The 23861-nt window shown below is 46.2% G+C and overlaps 1 protein-coding gene across 2 annotated transcripts in view; it reads right to left on the minus strand.

The window, feature by feature from the left end:
• Positions 1 to 535: 535 nt before the first annotated feature.
• XPO6 (exportin 6) overlaps positions 536 to 23861 on the minus strand; it is a 106034-nt gene continuing 82708 nt past the window's right edge. For both annotated transcript variants that reach the window (XM_029222394.1, XM_029222393.1), the window contains exons 14-24: positions 20948 to 21040; positions 17162 to 17306; positions 15352 to 15498; positions 14258 to 14447; positions 8550 to 8705; positions 7456 to 7570; positions 7109 to 7280; positions 5541 to 5702; positions 4150 to 4248; positions 3764 to 3994; positions 536 to 1214 (exon numbers count right to left, since the gene is read on the minus strand). In XM_029222394.1, coding sequence (XP_029078227.1) covers positions 1113 to 1214; positions 3764 to 3994; positions 4150 to 4248; positions 5541 to 5702; positions 7109 to 7280; positions 7456 to 7570; positions 8550 to 8705; positions 14258 to 14447; positions 15352 to 15498; positions 17162 to 17306; positions 20948 to 21040 — 1612 coding nt within the window. In that variant the 3' untranslated portion in view covers positions 536 to 1112. The remainder of the gene's footprint in view (positions 1215 to 3763; positions 3995 to 4149; positions 4249 to 5540; positions 5703 to 7108; positions 7281 to 7455; positions 7571 to 8549; positions 8706 to 14257; positions 14448 to 15351; positions 15499 to 17161; positions 17307 to 20947; positions 21041 to 23861) is intronic.

Raw genomic sequence — 23861 nt, forward strand, 5'->3', positions numbered from 1 at the left:
AACAGCTGGTCAAGGCCTCACCTCTCTGACACACCAGCAAGCCCTGAGTCCCACCCACTCCTCGCCCCTCACACAGCTACACCCTCCCCTCCCCTCCCCAACCCCCATTCTCAGACAATCCATTAAGAGACCTTCACCTCCCTGTTGTCCTCAGGCAAGACTTCAGTCTGTTGAGGGGTCCACTCTCTGGGAGGGGGAGGAGTGGGAGCCCACGTTTTGAGAAGCAGGGGTGTGGACACCACCTGGACTCCAGGCCCACCTCCACCACTAGGGTAGCTGTCAGACCAAGTCCCCCACCGTCCCTGAACTTGAGAAACAGGGACCCTGCGTCTTCTCACTGTTATAAAGATGTTGTCGAGAAGAGGATGGGATGTAAGTTAGTCCTCCTCGGAGGGGCTCCCCCAGGGCACCAACACAGGCCTCACCCCTTGCTGCCCGGCACCCTGCCAGGACGCTCCCCTTCACCTGGATGCTGGCCCTTAAGGAAGTTTTGAGTGGAAAAGAAGCTCCCTAACCACCGTTTATATAACAACAACATAAGCATTTTATTTTTTCATTAAGCTTCTTAGTTTCTTAGTATCACAATGGAATGATGAGAAAACAAGAACAACAAAAAAAAAACCCCATGGGTCTGCAAATCTCTGACAAACAGCAGAGACTTCAAGGCAATTGAGGGGGAGGGAGGGAGAGGCTTGACAGAAGTGCCAAAGTAGTTCCAACATCATGCCTCTCCTTAGCCGGCTGGGCCGGGAGGGGTGGGGAGGTGGAATGGTGAGAAGGTGGCACTGTCACAGCTGTCCTTGGCATTTCTGCCTCGTGACTGATACACGCATGATCTGCACGGACCACCCCACAGGGTTTCCCGTTGCCTCCCTGGTACCTGGCCGCATGATCCCTGCCTGCTCCAAAGCCCTGGACACCCCGGGCCAGTTCTGCTGGGTGGGTGGCAGGAGAGGAGCGTGGAGGGGGGTGAGGGCAGGCGACGCCGTTCCGGGCGTGAGAAGCCGAGGAGTGGCCGAGGCCCGTCCGGGAGACACCCGTGGCAGCAGGCGGAGGTGGTGCAGGTGGCGGCGGCAGGAGTCCACGTCCCTTGGGTGGTGAGCAGGCCACACCTAGAGCTTCACGGTGCCAGGGGGCAGGCTGTCATTGCAGAGTCTGTAGTAACGCAGGTCGTTGACCAGCCTGTGCACACTCTGGGTGAACGAGGGCAGGTCCTGGAAGGCAGGGGCACAGCTGCAGCCCAGCCCCACCCAACACCCAAAATCACCCCCACCCCACCAGCCACTCCTGTCCCACAGGGCGTCCGGAGCTCTGAGAACATTTGACAAAACGCGAAACTTCACTCACTCTTGCCCCACGTGTCAGCGAAGGCACGGTGGGAGAAAAAGAACAACAGCTGATACTGCCCTAGTGCCCACCACGTGCCAGGCCCTGTCGCAAGCAATTCAGAGACAGAAGTTGTTTAATCCTCGCTGCCAGCCTGCGGTGCAGGTTGTTAGTACCGTCATTTGAAGGATGAAGAAAGCGAAGCGCAGACAGATTAAGAAACCTGCCCCAGGTTACACAGTCAGGACGGGAGGGGATCCAGACTGGAGTCGCTCCCGAGCACGGATACGGCTCCCCTCCACCACGGCCGGCCGAGCCACATCTGCAGAACCCTTCTCCACCCAGGCCCTGCCAATCAAGAGTCACAGTGGCCCATATGTCTCATGACACCTAGCCTGCTAGGCTGCAGAATACAAACAGAGAAGGCCCCTCACAGCAGGAAGCCCAAATTCAACCATGGACCACTACAGGACCACCCGAGGTCTGCTTCTTCATCTTTGGATTGGGATTACTGAAGGCTGGATTGCAGGTCCACAGGCAAAGTAACATCAACGGTGCCTGTCCACACCCCCTAGGCCACCTGGCTAACCTCTCCTCCTCTTCAAACTTTAGCTCAAAGCCTGCCTCTTCCAAAAAGGCCACTCGGATACGTCCTATCTCCTGGCTCCAGTGGGCTAGGTCGGTGCCTCTGCTCCAAGCTCTCTGAGGCCCTTGGCTCACCCCGCCTGTGGACAGTGAGGGCAGCCTCTGGAGCCAGAAGCCCCAGCTCCAGATCCCACTTCCTGGCTCCACCAATCCCAAGTTCTGTAACTGCCAACCAACTGCTGCCCTTTCTGAGCCTGGGCTCCTCTGTGAAGTGGGGTTAAACAACAGGACCTACACTTCAGAAGGCTGTCGGAAGGCTATAAAAAAGCCGAGGCAGATACGGTGCTTGGCTCAGTGTGGTCCACAAAGGGCGCTGTTGCCCATCTTCCCAGCAGGACTCCCTAAAGGCAGGGAGGCACGAGCTCCTGGACACCTGGCACAGGGCTGGAGAAGAAGCCAGCTTCAAATACACAGTGAATGGATGAATGAATGAATGAAGGCGCCGATTCCTTTACTTATTTCATCCTCAAGAAAACAAACCAAGGGATATTTTTAAAATCAGTGGCGCCCAAATGCCAAATTCGAATGTCTTGAATGGAACATGGCAGTATATTTCTGCATTTTTAATAAGCACCCCAGGTGCTCTGATGCATACCTATCAATAGCTTTGAAAACCACTGCTTTAAATCAAGAAGTTGACTGAGAATGACATCATTAGAAACTGATCATTAAATATTAGGATTTGGCCTCCAGGATAAGGATGACAAAATAGCCAACTGGCTGAAGTGAACTTAACGAAGCTCAGGAGAAAACAAGATCAACGCCAGGGAGAGAAAGTTTCCAAGACAAGGGAAAACAGGAGCTGAGTCTAAGAAAGAACGACCCTGACACGTATCACAGACGAGACAAGCAAGGAAGACAAAGAGTCTGCTCCAGCAAGAGCAACACGCAACCCTGGACGCAACCCTGGACGCTGAAGTGGAACGTGGATGGGCTGTTCTCGCACGGCGGTCGAGTCAACACCACCAAGAGGATGTGGGAGAAAGAGAAGGTGTCACTGCATCAAGTGTGAGTGGCTGAAAGACGAAAATTACTTATTCGATAGGAAAAGTTCCAGGAAGAGCCTCTTGGCGGGCGAACAGCCAAGACTTACAGCAGCTGAAACTGGAAGGAGGAGGACAGGTGAGGGCCCAGCAACGAGGCCTCAGGACAGGAGAGGCTGGGCACCATGGGACCTGGACACACTAGCAACGATGGCTTCACGTGCATCCACAGACCTCACCACCCCAGTTCCCACTCAAGGGGCTGCCCAGGCGGAACAGCCCACCTGACCGTCTCTGGGTGGGCAGTGGGAGGCAAGAGCATGAGCACTGTGACGCTCCTCCCAGGGCCTGGCAGCAGGTCAGCCCCACTGAGCCTGGCATCTGGAAGAGCCCAGGGCACCACCGCTAAGCCCTGATGCTTGGGCTCCCAAGCATCAATCTTCATGGCCTGTCTGCAAGTCCTGGCTGTACTGGCTCACAACCCAGAGGAAACAAGAGCTGGGCCCCAGTCAGAGGTGGGCTCGACAGGGTGCAAAGAAGCTGAGACAAATCAGGCGGACGGCTGGGGCCAGAACCGGGCCCAGTAGCTGAGACGAAGAATATACGTGCTGCAGAGGCCGCCACTGGGGGACAGCGTGTGCCCCTCAGTCCAGCCACGGCACCGAGTCATCCAGGAGCCGCACGAGCTACAGTGGAGCCGCCGGGGGCACAAAGCACGCGCGAGGCAGCCTGCCCCCTCCTCTCGGAACAGGTGCCAGGCTTGAGAGCCCACGCCTGCCCTCCCTTTAGCCTGGCCTCTCTCTCCTCACCCGATCCATCTTGAAATTCCGCCCCAGCACATTTTTCTGGTTGGCATCCACACCATCACAGCTGGTCAGGAACTCTGGGAGGAAGGCCGCGAAAAAGCCATCGAAGTCCACAGAGGCCATGTTGTAAATGGCGATGCCAATCTCCTCCTGCAGGAGGTCGTGGGACTTGTGAACCAGGACCTGGAGCAGCACGTTCACAAACTGAAAGAGCATGGTGGTCCGGAAGATCTTCTGCAGACAGGAAGAGCAGGGTGAGCGAAGGCCGGGCGGGCTCCCTGCCTACTTCCTGTTGTGCTCCGCAGCCACTGACCCGAGGAGGGTGGCCTCGGCCTGGGCCCATGACACCTCTGAGGAAGAAGCCTTCATCTGAGAGCTGGGGCACTCACCTTGTGGTACAGCTTCTGCTTCGTGTTGAGAGTCTCCAAGTAAAAGAGATTTTGTTTAAATAGGTGGATGTCAGGCTGGAGAAAGGACTGTCCAAAAGCCTAGGAAATAAGACCACCATTTTATAAGCAGCCTTTCAACACCCTCAGATCCAGCCCTTCTAGGGCACCTCCCTACGCCCAAAGAACTGACACTTGGCGGCAATTCCCCATGCTGACGCAGGGCGGGGGCACCTACCGCCTCATTCTCCCGGCCTGTCTGGTCAGATCTTTGGAACGCTCCTGTGTAGTCTGAGCTCCCAAGTCCTCCCCACTGGGCCTCACTTATTTGGTCTCACCTTGCACCTTTTGTAATAAACCTCCACACCTTCACAGGATCTGTCTTTGAAGGAAGCAGCTAACACCTCTAGGCAAGCACCTCAGCCATCTTAGCAGATACCAGAGGCTGCCCTCCCCGCCTCAAGCCAACCACTCGCCCATAAACCACCCTCTCCTTGGCATCCCAGATCTTATAAACCACAAATCCTTGAAGGCTCCTTCACACCTGGCTGCCTCTGCCTTGGGGTTAAGCAATGGCAAATTTTTAAACTGCTTTGCAGTTTCTGGGCTGTGGAAGTTTCCAGTTCACCCCCCCACCCCAAACACAAAGAGCCCTGCTCCCACAGAAAGTGACTGAGGAGGAGTGGGGGAGGCCAATGAAATGCAAACCCAGTGGTGGGCAGGACACTCCCCAGAATAAGCCGGTGATGGCCTCGTCATTCCGTCCCTGGGCTCCTCAACTATGAGAAGGGGGTCTTATAGCCACAGTGGTGTGTGCTCAGCCCCCAGAGCTCACTCTCTAGGGTTTAACAGTTGCACTTGATCAGAAAGGGAGACAATCACAGGGCAGTGCTTCTCCCAACACAGTACAAGCCAGAATTATCTCTCAAAAATGCAGATCAACTAACACACTGCTGCAGGTAAGGAGGGCCCCCGGTGGTCCTGACGTGGGCAGCCTCCTCACACGTGGGGCAACTCTGCTATAAGGCAGAGGGAACTGAGACGTATCCAGCATCCTGGGTGCCAGGAACGCTGTGTACACTCTCATTTAACCCCACAACAAACCCACGAAATAGGCACTACTATCCCTACTTTACAGATGGAGAGACTGAGGCTCCAAGAAGTTAACTAACTTCATAGGTACTAAGAAGTAGAGCTGAGCTTCAGACCCAAGACCACGAGGCTTCAAAGTGCCACTGTGTGGCGCCTGCTGCAGTGGCCACGTTAGAGGCAGTGGGACCATATGCCACAGAAGCAAAGCAAGGGACAATCGGCCAGTGGACCCAGTTGGTGTCCAGAATGATGCCTGTCTGTTCCTGGATCACAAGGCAGCCTCACCAGCTCTGCCACGTTACCTGCATGATGGCACTGAACTGAGGCTCATTCTCCATCTGCTCCTCAGCAATCCCCCTCTGGACACTGGCCAGGACGGTGGACTTGAAGAAGTACCTCCAGTTGTGATGGAGCGTCCGGAAAAGGAGCTCAAACAGCTCAGCCTTCACATCAGGGGAGGGGCGCTGTGGAGACACACACAGACCCTCAAACCTTCAGGGAGCCACTCACAGCCTGGGCCCAGAGCAGCAAAGAGGCCTGAGAGATGCCTCCTAACAGCCAGCAGCGTGTTGGCTTTCCACCCTCACTCTCGTCCTGTCAAGCCCCCTGTGGGCCAGCAGTTCAAACGAGGAGTTCTTCGGCAGAGACATGGCCGCAGTTGAGACACAGAATGCCTGGGTCGGTGCCAAGGGGCCCTTTTTCTGATGGAAGCACTCAGCTTTTTAAGCTAAGAAAAAGAGGCTACTAAATGGAAAACAATTAGGAATATGGATTTCCGGCTGAGCAAGCAGCTGATCTGATCTGTCACATCTTCTTGGTGGTGCTGTTCCTTTGCCAGTATAAAAAAAAAGCTGTCCCAGCTAACCTGTTGGCCTTATGCAACCTCTGAGGATAAAGACAAATAAGAAGGCTTAAAAGAGGTTCTGCCCTCTATAGAAAAGGAGTTTAAAGAGCACTTAGAAACCACCGACAGCAGCATCAGAGGGCCTCCAGGTGGAAGCAGCTCCTCGGGGGAGGCACTGTGTGGCGCTAGTTGCTCTCCCAGCCTGTCTCCTTTCTCACTGGCAAGAGGAGAGGGTGAGGGAGGCAGGCTCAGCAATAATTTTCACATTTATCCAAAAATCTCCAAGTCACTGAAGAACATGACAGGTCACATTATTCCACAGGTCTCAGCAGAAGTAAAAATTATAAGGCCCAGATCTATTTAATTCAGCTTTGATTAAAGTTAAATTAAGACCGGGGGCACCAACTTCCATGGCAGGAATCCTCAGAGGGCGCAGGTGTGTTTAATGACGCAAAGCAACTGGACTTACTTAAGCCTTAGCCTGGGCAGTTAGGAAGGTTAGCCCTTATTTACGTAACTATTACAGAACACTTAAGTTAAATATATATTTATTCTGAATTTTGTCATGCTGAGTGGCTGTTTCCTAAGAAGGACAAAGAGCTTTCTAATGATGAAAGCTTTGAATGGTTCTAAGAACTTGTTTTGTACCCTTGAGATCATGCAATTTCTTAATAGGAAAGTGTTATGAAGTGTTATTGCTACAACATTTGTTATGTTTGCTGGAGAAAACCATATATTCACCTGAAGTTCTAAATTCTTTGCCATGGGACACTGATCTTACTTACCAACCAACCTTGTGACAATTAACCTGTTATGCTTACACCAGATTAGCTCTAATTAACTCAACCAATATAAAAAAACCATATCAAGCTAATGGCATTCTTTCTCAGAAAAAAAATTATTTTATAAGAAAAATAAAATAACTAACAAGTTAACTTTAAAACACAACACATTTTCCTCAATATTTCATTCCGTCCCCCATCTCAGGCAGGAGGCAGCACAGTGGACCACCCCAGCCCCTCATACCTCGGCGATGATGGGATACACCTGCTCCATGCACAGGGAGATGATGCTGGGGAGGAAGGGCTTGAACACCTGGCCAGGCTCCTGGACCACCACCTGCAGGATCTTTAGGAACTTCTCAACTACCCGGCAGCCAGTACTGCCTTCGTGGAGGATGCTCTCGGCCAATTGTTCTCTGCAGACAGAGAAAGCACACAGTAGCCAAGAAAATGTTTCTCTGGGGAGCAGTATGAAAACCAACACTTGTGGCAAGTGAAGGAAAGGAGCAAAAAGTCCCACACTTTGTAGCCAGGTCGCACCACTTCTCATGTGGAGTCTGAAAACCTTGGACACAGCGGGTCTGTGGTTACCTGGTAAACATATTGAGGAAAGTCTGTATGATCTGCTCAGTGAAAGGCACGCCCATCTGTACTCTAAGGCCTCGAAACAGAGTGAGGAAGAAACTCAGCATCTCATCAGTCACATCTAAATAAAGGGACAAAGCAAATGATCAGAGGCACGTACACAGGGATAAACGGAAGCCCTTGGCTTGATGCACTTCCTTCTGCAATCTGCACTATCCTTTCTCTTTAAGGCTTCCTGCTGGAAGAAATTTCCCCAACACCATCACAGCCAATACGGAAAGTGGGAAATGATTATGGATGTGCTGAGAAAACAGCTCTGGTACAGAGAACTCTGCCTGATGGCTCACGATAGGAAAAGAAGGTCATCTCGAAGCCGCCCTCACTGCCCAGCACCCAGCGCCATGCAGAATTCTCACTGCAGGTGGGTTTATTCTGTACTCGCTGATGCAACTACTGAACTGGGTCAGCCCCTGAGGGCTTCAGCCACTTCTCTATGACTGGTAATCTGCAGTTGGGTCCAGTGTCAAGTGGCTGAAAGTGGACAGTGAGGGTGTACTCAGATTGCATGGCCCTGGGCTATTAAATAGATTAACTGCAGAAAATACTGGTTACATTTAGTGTGGCTCCACTTCCAGATCTAAACAATCATCTCGTACAGTACGTTCTGGCTTCAACTGCACACACTCAGGGGCAATCGGTGAACATCTGCTGCCTGAGAAGTCCTGGATATTTCTCTCATAAGACTGACAAGACCACTGTAAGTGGTCATGAGAACCAGGCGAGTACATCCAGAGACCCAGAGAGAGCGTCTCTGAGTGACAGTGACAGTGTGCGGGGGTGAAGCATCTCAGCAAAATCCACCTTGCCATGTAAGTAAATAAGTGGAACTATCAGAAAAGTTCTCTGTCCCACTGCAATGCCCCTCTTACTCCAATCCATTCATGTTCCCAAGTGACTCAGCGACACACGACATCACCGCCCTCCGCCTTTCACCATCTAGGCCGACCCCACCGACTGACTTGGCCTGCCCTGCAGAGCTAAGCAGTTACTCTGGTCCTTGTCAGCACCACCCAGCAGTGAGGCCTGCGGCCAGCTCCTACCTGACTGATGGATAAAAGCTGGAAAGAGGGCCAGGGAGACCTGAACGGATTCCTGCAGGGACTGGTAGCAGATCTGTCGGGACTTGGTGGATTCCCCAGAGATATTCTCCACGATATCTTCTAAGACACTAAGTGTCTGGTGGATAATCACTTTGGCTGCAAACCAAGATTAAGTTGCCTGTTATGACTTGTCTGAGGATAAAGCAGGGTAAGAGGGAACACAGGGAAGGGGAAGAAACCTGCAAAGTTATTCAGAGGACAATCACACAGAAGTCTCTCTTGACTGAGTTATCAATCTCTCTTTGTATCTCTCTTTCCACATCCTTTTCTTCCTTTTTTTGTTCCCTTTTTACTGTCAGAACTCCAGTTGCCTGCCAGCCAGCCTGCTCAGTTTTTTGCCTCTATTCTGCCTCTATCCACCTGAAACATGTCCACAGAGAAGATGAAAGGTCCCTCAGGTTAGGTGCCTTGGACTTAATCAAGACTGTAAGATGGTGAATAGACCAGTGAGAATGTTAAGTGTCACAAGGTAATCACCACAGGCAAGAATGGACACATGCAGATCAAACACCCTCCTTGAACTGCAGACATGGCTCCAGCCCGGTAATCCACACAAGCACCGGCCATGCACATCTACTGCTGCTGTGTTAAGGAATAAACTGCCTGATCAATCCTTGGTCTATTGGGCCTGAGGGCCTGAAAAACTACATATAATTATTGTTATTATGTTGCATTATATTATATTGTAATATATAGTATTATATGTTACTGACAATAAATACTTCTAACAATCCCCTGATGTAAGAGCTCACTGATGACTCCATACAGCACACAGGGGAAACAGAGGCAGTGGCTAGCAAACAGGCAGGATCTCAGAGGACAGAGCAAGGGCCTGGGTCAGAGGGGCCTGGATGTGAATTGCATGTGGTCAACACAGCTACACATGGGGGCAGGATCCTCATCGGTACACCAGGGTTGGCCAATAGCCCCCACCTTTGCAGGGTTGCTGTGAGGATTAGAGACAAGGTTCAGAATGATTCTCGCAAAGCACCTGACATATCAGGAGATCCAGCACAGGGAAGTTGTCACCATTCCCCAGCACCTGTGGGGTTTCTCTTCCCACCGGCTGCCTCAAGAAGCCCCAAAGGGCTCAGCCTGAGCTTGACAGACTCGACCCTGGCGGAGCTCCAGAGGAGGAACTGGAGCTGGGCTGAGAGCCAGCCTCCACCTGCTAGGGCTCTCCGGGTGGCGCTGACCCCCAGAGCCCACCAGCCTCTGTGAGGGCTGCAGCAGCTTCCAGTGAAGGGGACAGCAGAAAGAATCCAGGCTTTAGAGGTGCTTGGGACCAGGTTTGACTCCTGACTCTGCTTATTCTCAATCTCGGTTTCCTCATCTGAAAACGTGGAGAGATGACACAACCTCACTCATAGGACGGGGCATGAAAGAAGACAATGGCTCACAACAGGCCTGGTCCACTCAAGGCTAGTTACAGGGATGCTAGACACTGAGCTCCTGAAGAAGCCATTCACTCACAACACTACCAGCACACGGACGCTCACTAAGCCAGAAAACTGCACCTGGCAGACGCCTCCCCAAGAACACACAAGGCACAGGAAAGGCAAACAGAGTCAAGAGACCAAAATCTGACCTCTGATGTGAGCGTATTTAAACAAGAACCAAGATTTATTCACAAAAATGTGCAAGTGGAAAACTAAAAGCACAATTAAATATGTAATAATAGGAAAATGGATTAAATATGCAAAAATAGGAAATATGTAAATTGGTACTTCCACAGGATAGGATGTTATAAAACCATTAAAAACACTGCTTTCAAGAAGAAAGGCTAATTAATAATAATTTTTTAAAAGGTGGGGGGGGGGCTTCCTTGGTGGTGCAGTGGATAAGAATCCACCCGCCAATGCAGGGGACAGGGGTTCAATCCCTGGTCCGGGAAGATCCCACATGCCGCGGAGCAACTAAGCCCGTGCTCCACAACTGCTGAGCCTGCGCGCTACAGCCCGCGAGCCACAACCACTGAGCCCGCAAGCCACAACTACTGAAGCCCGCGCACCTAGAGTCCGTGTTCCACAACAAGAGAAGCCACTGCAATGAGACCTGCGCACCACAATGAAAAGTAGCCTCCGCTCGCCACAACTAAAGAAAGCCTGCGCTCAGCAACCAAGACCCAACACAGCCAAAAATAAATAAATAAACTAACTAACTAATTAATTAATTTAAAAAAAAAGAAGAAGAAGAAGAAAGGGGCAATGTGGTGAAGAGCAACGGATCTGGAGCCAGTCAGACCTAAATCACACTCCTGACACCACCACTTTCCCTGTGATCCAGACCAATGTACACCTGCCAGGCCTGGGGTGGGGGATGGGGGTACGGGATACCTTTATTGTGGAGAGATTGGCAGACACTCCCTGAAGCTGGTGATCACACTGAGCATCGCCAATAATGGGATAAACAGAAGCAATGCAGTGGAAGTACACGTCACTACCTGGGTGGTATTCCTGCCAAAAACTACTGGAAACAACCAGACAGAATAAGATTATGGGACTTTCTACAAGAAAACAGGTCCGGACGCTTTAAAAATGTCAATGTCATGACAAACAAAAACTAGGAATATTTTTCTTTATTAAGAAACTAAAGAGATGTGACAATCAAATGTAACTCATGATCCTTGAAGGTATCCTTTTTTAAAAAGCAAAAAAGGACAGTTTGATAACAGCTAGGGAAAATTTAAATGTGGTCTATATTATTAAACAACATTATTATAACAACGTTCCACAGCTTGGCTGGCTGTGTTAATGGTGTTCTGGTTATATAAGAGAATATCTTGTTCTCAAAGATAAAGGTTAAGTACTCAGGGATAAAGTGTTGATGTCACCAACTTCCTTTAAATGGCTCAGTTAAAAAGAAAAAGTGTGTGTGAGGTTGGGGAGAACACAAATGTGGCAAAATATTAACAACTGGTGAATCCTGGTGAAAGATACCAGTTTCTCATTTACTTAATCTTTCTTTTTTAAAAATTTTTTTACTGAAATATCGTTGATTTACAATGTTGTTTTAGTTGGAATGGGGGTTTAACTCTGTTTTACTACCATGTATTTTCTTGGCTGCTTTGGGTCTTCGTTGCTGTACATGGGCTTTTTCTCTAGTTGCGGCAAGCGGGAGCTACTCTTTGTTACAATGCGTGAGCTCCTCATTGTGGTGGCTTCTCTTGTTGAGGAGCACGGGCTCTAGGCACGTGGGCTTCAGTAGTTGCAGCACGCAAGCTCAGTAGTTGTGGCTCGCGGGGTCTAGAGCACAGGCTCAGTAGTTGTGGCGCACGGGCTTAGTTGCTCTGCAGCATGTGGGATCTTCCCGGACCAGGGCTCGAACCCCTGTCCCCTGTGTTGGCAGGAGGATTCTTAACCACTGCGCCACCAAGGAAGTCCCTCGTTTACTTAATCTTTTAACTGTTCTGTAGGTTTGGAAAGTTTTCAAAGTATAAAGTTAGGATAGGAAAAACTTTCCAGCCTTCATTTCACCACTTGTAGAATGAGGATAATAAGACATAGCTCAAAGGGCTATAGGGAAAGCTAGATGAAATAACATATATAAAGTTCCCAGCCCAGTGCCTGGGACAGAGTACACACTCAACAAATGTTAACTATGTTTTTCATTACGTTTACTGTGGAAATCATCATGCTCTTCAGCAAGTATTTCCTCACATGGTGGCAATCGCACTTCCCACTTCCTCTGAAGTTAAGCCCTGGCCCTATAACCATTCACTGTCCAATGAAATGGGAGTGGAAATGACAAGCATCACTTCTAGGCAAGAGCTTTAAGAACCACTGCCCAATTCGCCATGTTCCTTTCCCCACGTAAGCAAAGACTACAACCGAGCCATCATCAGCCTGGGTCCCCGAGTGACTTGAACAAGAACAACCTCCCCAAACCCCTGACGCAAGCTGGACATATAGTAAGAGCAAGAAAATAGATGTTTTCCCTGCATTTAAGCCCCTGAGCTTTGGGGGTTGTTTGGTACCACATAGCATAACCTAGCTTATGCTACCTGATATAAGTACATGCAAGATAAAGTGAGAAAAGACCATTAAGCTTTATAAAACATGATTCCACAATAGCTGTATGGAACCCCTAGGCAGGTTACTTGATCTTCACATACCTTAGTTTCCTCATGGATAAAATCAGGATAATTAACAGTACCTAACTCATAAAGCTGATACTAGAATTAGATGAATTACTCAATGTAAAACACTTAGAACGAGGATCAGACAAATACCAAACTTTGAAGGTTGATGTTGGCACAGCCAGAGATTTGATGAGGATGTAAGATCGCCAAGGCAAGAGCCTGGCACACAGGATGCCCTCACTAAGCCAGCCATTCTTATGCAGCTATATAACTATAAAATATTCTTACAAGTAGAAAAGGGAAGACAATGAGGAATTAAACCTTAGCTAGACCAGGAGTCAGGACAGGTCTGCAGGGGGAGCTATCATGCCCCACCACGTATTATTGTCAGTTACTACAAATAGGAAGGTGTTGCCTACTTATCCCGCAGGAAGAAGAAAATTATTCTCCCACCTGAAGGCAGTCCAGCCAATCACAGACTGTAGCAGCCTAACCAGTGAGAAGTCTTTATACTTTGGACTCCCAGGTTCCTCCAATGGACTCTGGTTATTACAGCCCCTAGCAACTCCCCCTTTTACCCTATAAAAGCAAGTGCCCCTTCCTAGTTCTTTGGATTTGCCTGTGGTCTGCCGTAGTCCTCATATCCTGAGAACTGCAATTCCTCTGGCTATTCCTGAATAAGCTCACTTTTGCTGGTAAAATAATTGGCTATTACGGTATATTATTATTAAGGTTGACAACAATAAGACGGTTAAAAAGGTTACTTTCTAAAACACTAAAAATGGTGAGATTTAAGAGTTTCTTTTTCCATCTGTATACTATTCTAGTATTTTTGTACAATTAGTATATGTTAATATTTCTAATTATAAAAGTAATGCTTTTTTAAAGAATGTTGAGTACATATGACTAACATTTCACAAAGCATTTTTGTTGACATCAGCAATGTTCTATTATTTTCTTACTGTGAAAATAGACTGTATTTTCAAAATATTTCTTTAATATTTGTTATTTCAGGAAGATTTTTCAGAGAAAGCTGATGCCTTCTTCTTGAACTACTGAGTTCTCTTGATTCTTTTTTTCCCTCCTCCTTTAATATAAACAATCAAACTTGAAGATACCAAGCTCTTTCAAAGCCTCTTAAATATATTTGGAGAAAGGTTAGAAACGGTTTCAAAAGATAGTTTCATGTTTCCCAGTGTGTAGAAGTGAACTGCTTTGATTGCTTATACAAGTATCTGAAATGGATCAAGAATCACTGTAGGATGTTTACCCACGGAAGGCATCATCAAATAATGCCTTTAAATGGATGTTTTCCTTATTTTGGACATTTTAAATAAGAGATGGGGGCAACCTGCATTCAGGACATAGGTTCACCTGACGTGTTCACTGAATCCCACAGGTGAGCAGGATTCTACCCCCGAGTCCGACTCTGCTGCTTAGCAGCTGCGTGACTGTGGACAGATGAATTCACCCATGAGCCCCAGATGCAAATCCCACCTGCCACAAAGGAAGAATGATGCCTGCCCTACCTACCTCCCCAGGCGGTCCCTGCCTAGGGGCCACTTACAGTCATCCAGGGGCATCTTCCTCTGCGGGGCGACAGCATTGGGCTTCAGGTTGTGATAATCCCGGGAGAGTGCAGAGATGAGGCTGGCATGGTTGATGGAGCGCACAGGCCACTGCTGCTCGTTCTCTGGGAGGTTTGGCCATGGAAGCAGCAGGATATTAGAGAGGGCTCGGCACACCAACACCTGAGCCTGGAAGAGACCCCAAGGCGTCCATCAGAAGTTTACGAGCAACGTGGGCAGCAGAGGGGCTGTGCCTGACACAACCTTCAGTACCTACCGCACACGGTGAGCTCAGGCCTCAGGCTCCTTTCTTAAAACCTGGGCCTGGGACTTTGGTCCAACTCAGATAATCCACGGAGAAAAGAGAAACTGAGGCAAAAACACCAAATCTGGGTCTAGCACATCTCAGGGCCAGCCTCAACAATCAGTCTTAGTGCTGGCACTTCCCCTCTAAGTCAGTACTTGAAGCATTACAGAGGGAGAAATCACAGACACTGAATCCAACCTGTCCCTCAGCTGCCGGCTTCTGACACCCTCCAAGAACCTACTCAGAACAGTGCTCGTAAGAGTCTCTTACAGTCAATGTGCCCTTGGCGTCAAGTCAGAAGCAATACATTCACATCCCAGGTGCTTTTAACTAACTGCTTTGACTCCCCTATGACCCCACCCCCGTTTTGTTGTTTTTAAACTTCTAGCCTGAGCCTCCCGGAGGATTTTAGGAGAATATACTTGTCTGGAGTGTCTCAACCCTAAGAAAACAAACATTTAACAACAAAAGCAGACTGTTTTAAACCAGAAAGAATGCAAAGAGGACTCTCCCAACACCAGCCAAACTGCCGGCTCTCAAAGCAGCACCATCTCCATGCCTCTTGGGAGGAACATTGTACGTGTGAATCAGCACACTGACTGTGTTAGGAAGGTCATGCCAGAGAGCACTGAGGCTGCATCGGTGCCATGCATATAAGAAATCCATCGATGTTGGCACAGCCTGTAAGCTCTAAGTGCAAAAAGAAAGGCTAGACTCTTCTTCCTCAGCTTCCCTGAGCCTGAGCCACACGGCTCTGGGGACCCCAGGGTAGCCCTGAGGCCTCACCTTATCAACCAGCCGCTGGGCAGAGGCATCGGTGATTCTGTTGAATACTTTCTGTACTGCGGGGATGCTGATCAGAAAGACGGGTCGCACAGTGGTGGCCAGTGAGACCAGTAAATGGCATGCAGATAGCAGCAATTTGTCTTGGACCTGGAGAGGGAAGAGGACATGATATGTCAGCTCACGACATCTCCTGTGAGACTGGTTATTAGAAGAACTTAGTGAGGCAGCCACGAGCTAAATATGGTTCTTGGATGCGAAAGTATACCACCTAGGCTCTGGCTCAAAGAACTTTTCCTATAATGACGCCCAGCAACAAGGCATCCTCTTCCTTGCCACATCCATAGCTCCTGCCCTCAAGCCAGGACCACCCCCCCACGCCGCCCCCCCAGTTCCTCCCATTCTCAGTCACCGGCATCTTTGAGCTCAGTCACTTCTCAGCTCAAGAATCTACAGTGGCTCCCATCAGCTCTTAAATCACATGGCAAACTCCTTGGCATATCATTCAAACAGCTGGGGACTGTTCATCTCCCTCTTCTTGCTCCAATCAAGCCAAGATCTCTCCACGCGCCTCCCCCCCCCCCCCCCCCCCCCCCGCTTTCTGCACTCCACCAATCGCACCAGGCTCGCCTACTTCCTTCACCTCAACATGCCAATCAAAACCTTGGTTCACGTACCATTCTATCCCTTTCAAATTAGCAAAAGAGAAGACTCTTTGAAAACAGGACCTAATGCTAGTAAGACTGTGGTGAAAACAACACACCAAAGAGTCAGTGGCACGTAGAATAATTTAGGAAAAAAAATTACATAACTGCCTAGAACCATAAAATATCCCTAACTTTTAACCCTATAATCCCACTTATTCTAAGAAAACTACCTAAAAGGACAAAGCTACATTCATGAGTCCACACATTTCAGAGTTATTCATTACAGAGTGACTTTTTATCAAGCGGAGGCAACGTAAAATACCAGCAATGGGTAGGTAAGTTTTGAAACAACCCCTCACAGGGTATCATAACTCATTTACAAACACAACAAAAATTTACAGAAAACAATACATTGTTCTGTTAATAGTGGTACAGGATGCCATGTATGATTAAAACTACCCCACCCCCCCAAAAAAAAGAAAGAAAAGAAAAAAAGTATATGCTTTAGATATATAAATTGGTGGTCTTCTTGGAGGATGACTTAGAATCTATCAAATTTTACATGGATATCACCTTCGACCCAGCAATTACACTTCTAGGAATCTACCCTACAAGGATGTACACACAAGGATCTAATTTCCATCAACAGAAAAATCATTATACACCCCCACTACAGAACAGCATTGGTCAATTTGAAAAACTGAACTTGCTTGACACGTCTCTGAGGCATACTGTTAAGCAAAAGAAGATATCTGAAGATATCTCTCCAACTATCTACAAACTTTTACGTATGCAGTATGTGAAAACAGGAAAAAGTCTGAAAGATATACAACCAACTGTTGACAGTGCTTCCTTTGGAAAGGAAAATGCTTTGAAGATAGGGATTAAAGAGTACCATAATTTTTTAGTCTGTATATTTGAACAGTATTTTACTTTTTGACAATGAGCATGTATTCATGTGGGACTTAGAGAACCGAAAAAATAGTTATATTTGAATTTACATGGACTACAACTAAAAAAGAACATGAAATGACACATAGTTCTATCACAGCGGTAAGAATTGGATCTAATGCTTTGTGGTATTTTAATGTTATAATAAACGGGTATATGAACAGAAGGACAGACGTGGAGTTAGAGAAAAGGTGCAGCCTTTGCTGTTTCAAGACCTTGGTGCTGATCAGGGGTGTCACTGCATCCATGGTGGTGGAAATGAGCGTAACAAACTGCTGCGTATTCTGCCGATGAGCCTCGCTGCAGTACTGTGCTAGCCAGTGAGAGTAAGCCTGCAGAGCAGCCAGGGACTGAGCATGCCTGTGAAAGGAGAGAAGACGCGATTTTAAAGGTTATGGTCAAAATACGTTATCACTAAACTTTTTTCCACAGGAGGGAAGAATTTCATCCATCACATTTACTATCCTAGGACATGCGTGGAAGTGTGGAAACCATTTACTTGCTCACGTAGCACCTAAAAGTTAAAACCCATCGTCTAAATATTGCCACCATTGCCTGGAACACAGAAGGCAGTTAGTAAATGTCTACCAGATCTCATTCAATCTTTCTGTGACACATGTGAGCTCAGCCGAGAGAATGGTAAATAATAAAAACAGAATCAAAGAACTTAAGTGATAATGTGTTGACTTGGGAACTAGTAAAAATTTTATATCCATAGCTACAAATCAGGATGTAGAAAACTACCAGGAATTATAGCTTTATAAATAACCATTGATATGAGTCTCTCAAGTTTAAGCTTCCATCATACCATACATGGTATTTGGCTAGAGGCTTGAAGTAGCAAAGACTATGTTTGGTTTCTGCCAATTTTGTACTGCACATACACACAACAAAATATACATCATAAAAGCTCACAATTCATCAGATAATAATCAATCTTTTTACAAGTGAGGCAGTTGTCTCAGAGCTTACAAAACACCAGATCTTCTAATAAACCTAAATGGGTTATTTCTCCCTTTTCTGAAAAAATTAGTAAGTAATCTTGGGGTGATACTTTAAGACTCTAAATAAATATACCATTCCCCAACAAACACCCACTGAGGAACCCTGCCTAAATCATTCTTACACTGGTGGCTGCAAACTAGTGGTTTTTCTTTCTTTTTCTGTTCATTAGCTGTATTCTTCTGTAAAAAAACAGCTTTCCCTCCCTGATCTTTTTCTTTCTTTTAAATCATATGGATGCTTTATATTCAATATGCTGTAACTCATTATCATCCTCATTCTTTCTTGATGATCACAATGTCAAGTCTGACCAGGAAAAACCCTTTCATGCTAGCCCCCATGTCCTTTTCATATGTTCCTAACCTTCCTCACTGACTCAACAAGATTCTCCAGGGTCAACCTGCCCCAGACTTGGAGCATTTCTCCAAGGAACTCTGGTTCCTTTTGATGGAGAATGTATTTTAGAAACCAAGAGCCTGAGTACTAGAGGTAGCATTGCTACTGGAGTGTCACTGCTTCTAGGACCTTTCAGTGGATGTAGCTAGGTTATAGGCAGACACTATTTAAAAATCAAACTCAGTATCAACAATCCCAGGGCAAACTGACCTCAAGTGTCTCTAGATATGATGCAAGAAGGACATGTCATCTCTTATGCAGTATTCTTGCTAAAATGTTTAACCTCAATCGAATACAGAGAAAAACAACTACACAAATCCAGATTAAGATTTTCTTAAAAAAAAAAAAAAAACACAAAAATCAGTAGGATCTGGATCTCCAGAAAGTCAGTCTCTCTCTCCACCCCACCCCTCCCAAACATGCACAATTTGGGGAACTGGTCTAGGCTACAGGAGACACACATAATGTGTGATTCATTAGTTAGAACTCAGATCCAAAAAATGTATGTCTATAGATATATATGTAAAAAGGACATTCTTGGGACAATTAGGGAAATTTGCATACGGAATATATATACATATACACTTAAAAATAGGAGACATACTTACTGACATTACTGTACCTATGAAAGTTTTTGAGTGTTGATAATGGTATTATGGTTACATAGGAGAATGTTCCTAGGAGATACATGCTGAAGGATATACATGTGAAGTGATGTGTTGTCTGCAATTTATTTTCAAACAGTTCACACACAAAAACTGTACGTGTGTGCACTTGTGTACACAGAGAGAAGCACAAGAAAAAAAAAACAGCAGGGCTTCCCTGATGGCGCAGTGGTTAAGAATCCGCCTGCCAATGCAGGGGACACGGGTTCGAACCCTGGTCCGGGAAGATCCCACATGCCGCAGAACAACTAAGCCTGTGCGCCACAGCTACTGAGCCTGTGCTCTAGAGCCCGCGAGCCACAACTACTGAGCCCACGTGCCACAGCTACTGAGCCAATGCACCTAGAGATCGTGCTCCACAACAAGAGAAGCCACCACAATGAGAAGCCCGGCAGTGCAACGAAGAGTAGCTCGCCACAACTAGAGAAAGCCTGCATGCAGCAATGAAGACCCAATGCAGCCAAAAATAAATAAATAAAAAAAATAAATTTATAAAAAAAAAAAACAAAAAACAGCAAATGTGGCAAAATATTTATCATTGATGAATCTAGCTTGAGAGTATAGTATATGGGTGTTCATTCTATTTCCCCTTTTCTATAGATTTGAACTTTTTCAAAATAAGTTAGGTAAGAAAAGGTACTAAGTGCCTTAAAGTAAGAAAATATTGGGAATTTGATATTCATAGTGACAAAGCAGTTATTTTGTATTTTATCTTTAGAATCCATTGATCAAAAAGTAAGTACCAAAAGTAAGGAGGAAGACATCAAAGTGTGTCTTGGGGTGGGAGGGGGCGGGTTCCTAAGAATTTCAATCTATCTATCAAACTTACAGAGCTCCTTAAAGGCTGAAGGGAGGACCTCTAAAACTTCCTGAAATTGTGTTCAAGGCGTGTTTATGAGCAAATTAGCATTTTTCTTGGGAGAAGCTTTCTCTAAATTCTCAAAAAGGAAAGCAATATTTAAAAAAAAAAATTTTTTTTAAACAACCACAGTAAATAAGACTCTTTCTATTATTTATTTAATTTGAAGCTCAAGAATGCTCTAGAACAGGGGTCAGAGACTTTTTCTGCAAAAACCAGAGTATAAATATTTCAGGTTTTATAGGCCATCCACTCTTGTTCAGAACTATTCAACTCCGCCACTGTAGTGCAAAAGCAGCTCATAGATAATACGTAAATGAATGGGCATGGCTGTGTTCCAATATAACTATTTACATAAGCTGGCAGTGGGCTGGATTTGGCACAGGCCATAGCTTGCCAACTCCTGCTCTAGTCTAGAGCAAGCCTTCTGGGCAGTGTAATCTCTGGGATATGGCCCCATCTCCAGTCCCCATTCCTCTATCCCTCCCATATGTCACTTTCCTAATGGCTTTTCACCGTCTGTAAAGTTTCTCAAAGTGTGGTCCCTGGATGCCCCGCTTTCAAAATCACTTGAGGTTCTTGTTTAGTATGTAAATACCCGAGGCTTATGCCATCCTGCTACAATCAGAATCTCTGAGGGAATATGTTTCCCAAGCAATTCTCCTGTACCCTGCAGTTTCAGTCACTGGTCTACAGGGTAAGAGTCATGGCATTCAAGGTGAAACACTTAGCCCTAACATGTCTATCCAGCCCCGCCTCCCGCCACACCAACTGCTCACCACGTCCCTAACTGTGTGACTCTGGAGCACTTCTGTGGCTTGGCTTGTGCTGTTCTTTCCTCCTGAAATGCCTACTCCATATACCTTCTGCTGCCAGCTCTCATCTGCCTGATGAATTCCATTCACTCCAACCACCCCGGCCCCGAGATATCATCAAACAATCTTTCTCTTTCTAGGTTTGGAGGTGGGAGTTTTTCATCTTTTCATGGCAGCCACTACAGTCCCTTTTTATCTGTAAAGTCATTTGGGGCCAGACAACAAAGCCTTTCTGAGAATACACGAACATCTAACTATACTTACACATCAATGAGATCAGGCTTCAATACTGATGGCACGGCAGTCTCAATGTTGTACAATTTTATCTGAGATCCATACAAAGTGACTTTGACCAGCCTGTTGGCAAAGAAGAATATAAGAAAAAGCATTCAGTTTATGGACTAAAATAGACAAAATGGACTAGGTACCAAGGTCTCGAGGACAGACTTTTTTTCAATCAAAAAGAATCCAGACCAGGTCTTCTATTTTATCCCAAAGACATAATCTGAGATGTGCATAAAGATTTATATACTAAGATACCAACTAAAGCATTACTTACATTGAAAACAATATAACACAACACAGAGAACATAATGTAATATAACAATATATACAATAAAAATGATTAGGATGGAAATTTTTATGCTATGTGTATTTTACCACAATAACAAAAATTAGAAAAAAAGTGAATGTTTCAGGCGGATAGGTATATGATAAAGAAAATACAGCAAAATGTTCACTGTAGAATCTATGGGTATTTCCTACACAATTTTTTAACTTTTCTGAAGAGTTGAAATGGGGTGGGGGGGAGGGAGGCCACAAAAGTTTCTAAAATAGATCAAGGTATTTTTAACTTCAAGCACAATTCTTTGAGAAGCAAGTTACTGAGCCCACTGGTTGCCCAAGGGCTCACTATGTATCAGTACAAACGAACACTGAATACAATAACTAACAGCCAGCTCTAGTGGGAAATGGGAAATGCATCTTTCACTAGAGACAGACATTCCTTTCTGAGTAAACATAAACAAACAAACCAAAAAAACTAGAGACCTAGCTAGGTTCTCTCTGTGCTTACTCTGTAAGGAAACCTGGGAGCAGGTCTGAGGGGGATGCCAGGGAAGACGGTGCATGTTTCTCTCCCCCAATCCAACAGTGAGGAGGGTCTCAAACTTCACTGAGCATAAGAATCAACTGGGGAACTAATTACAAATGCAGTTCGCTGGTGCTACCCCACAGACTGACTCTGTAGCATTGAGGGGGGTCTGGAAATATGCATCTTTGAAAAGCAGCCAGGGGACTCTGATGCATGTAGACCATACTCTGAAAAATGCTCCTCTCTGATGGTGGGGAGAAAGCAGGACTTTGTTACAAAACCACAAGCTTGAGCCACAAGTTATTCAGGGTTGGGGAGCAGTCAGAAAGACGAATTTCCAGTCAGTCAAGGAAATAAGGGTGAAAGAGCCAAGGGTTCTCCATCTGAAGTCCTAGGAAGCGGGGTGTGGTGCTGGCAATAACTAGGCATCAAATCATTCACCATCAATAAGTAAGACGCCAATGCGCAGCCAGTATTTAATTCTTTAAGCTGCCCCACACTTTTCACATTCATACAGTAAGTGTACAGTTCAGTGGTGTTAAATATATTCACAACGTGCTACCACCCCCACCATCCATCTCCACTACGCTTTCATCTTGTAAAACTGCACCTCAGTACCCATGAAATAAGAACTCTCCATACCCCTCCCACCCCGGCAACCGGCCTTCTATTTTCTGTCGCTATGATTTTGACTACTCTAAGTACCTCATATAAATGAAATCATACCACATGTGACTTTACATTCTGTTTCTTCATTCAACGGCATTCTTTAACGTTGTTCTACACTAAAAATGAACATCTTTTAATATTTCTATGTTTAGCAATCTTAATATTAGGTTTTTTTTATGTAACCTGTAAGTGAAAACACTGCTAATCACAGTGGCTATTAAGATCACATAGCCATAACAAGGAGGCTTCTCTCACACTTTATTCTAAATGAAGACAAAACAGCAAAGTATCTTTATGTACTAGCCTGAAAACCTAAGCAGTGCAGAAAGATGTATATATTAAGGACCTACAAAATAGCAATCCAGGATCTCTGAACAGTCATTTCACTATGAAGTTGAAATGACTGATGGATATAATATATTGCTTAAGTTTAAATTAAATATAGATTTCAGACAGAAGGACATGTTCTATTCCTACTAACCATCAGCGGAAACAGGCCTAGTGCAGGAAAAAGAACTTGAAGTAGAAGTTCTGTGGTTTGGAAAGAGCACAGTATTTGGACTCAGGAAACTGGTTAAAGTACCTGTGCTCCCACTCATGAACTGTGTGACCTGAGGTAAGGCACTCACCCTCTCTGGGCCAGAATTTACTCAGATAAAATGACAACACCTGTCCCTCAAAGTACAGAATGAAAGAAAATGTACAAAATTACTTTTGAAAATGTCCTACTACTGTATGCTGCTTTTATTATTATTAATCTGATTTTTCAAGATTTAAAATTCTTAGTTATCGCTGCTTTTAAGCTAAGAGTAACAGTTAAAGAAAAATCTGGCATGCAAGTAATTAGGCTTGAGCCCCAGCTACCCCTCATGTGTTACCAACGATACAGCTACTGGGTAAATGAAAGCACCAGGTGTCTCTCAACTTTTGGCTGGACCCACACCCACCCAGTTTTGATCGAATCAACTCACTGGTTACCTTGAAATGATCTGAAAACCTCCTGTCACTTTTATTTTAAGCATATGACTTTTTAAATGTATGAGTTCATGAAAAGGGAGGGGGCAGACTAGGTAGTAGGAAATGGTCTTCAACAAATGCAGCCGTAAACCCTGTGGGGGACCCTCGAGGAAGAAGTAGTAAAAGGAGCTTGGTGGTGGGAAGGCTGGGATCCACCCCTCAGGTCAGGCTTGGAGGCTGCCCAGCTTCAAATCCTCAGGACCCTAAGAGGACTGGAAAAACCAGTCCCATTCTAAAAGGACCAGAAAAGGTCCCACCTCTGGCCTCTGGCTGCCTACTCAGTGCCTACTGCCTACGTGTTTGTCCTTTTATTAATATGGCTTTCTTCATGTCTCTTTATGACCTCACCTGGTTTCTTCTGAGGTTACTCCTGTCTTTAAATATAAGATCGTCTATGAA

This window comes from Monodon monoceros, unplaced genomic scaffold, assembly GCF_005190385.1.
Source record: "Monodon monoceros isolate NGI ecotype Baffin Bay Population unplaced genomic scaffold, NGI_Narwhal_1 Super_Scaffold_13, whole genome shotgun sequence".
In the NCBI taxonomy this organism is placed as follows: domain Eukaryota; kingdom Metazoa; phylum Chordata; class Mammalia; order Artiodactyla; family Monodontidae; genus Monodon; species Monodon monoceros.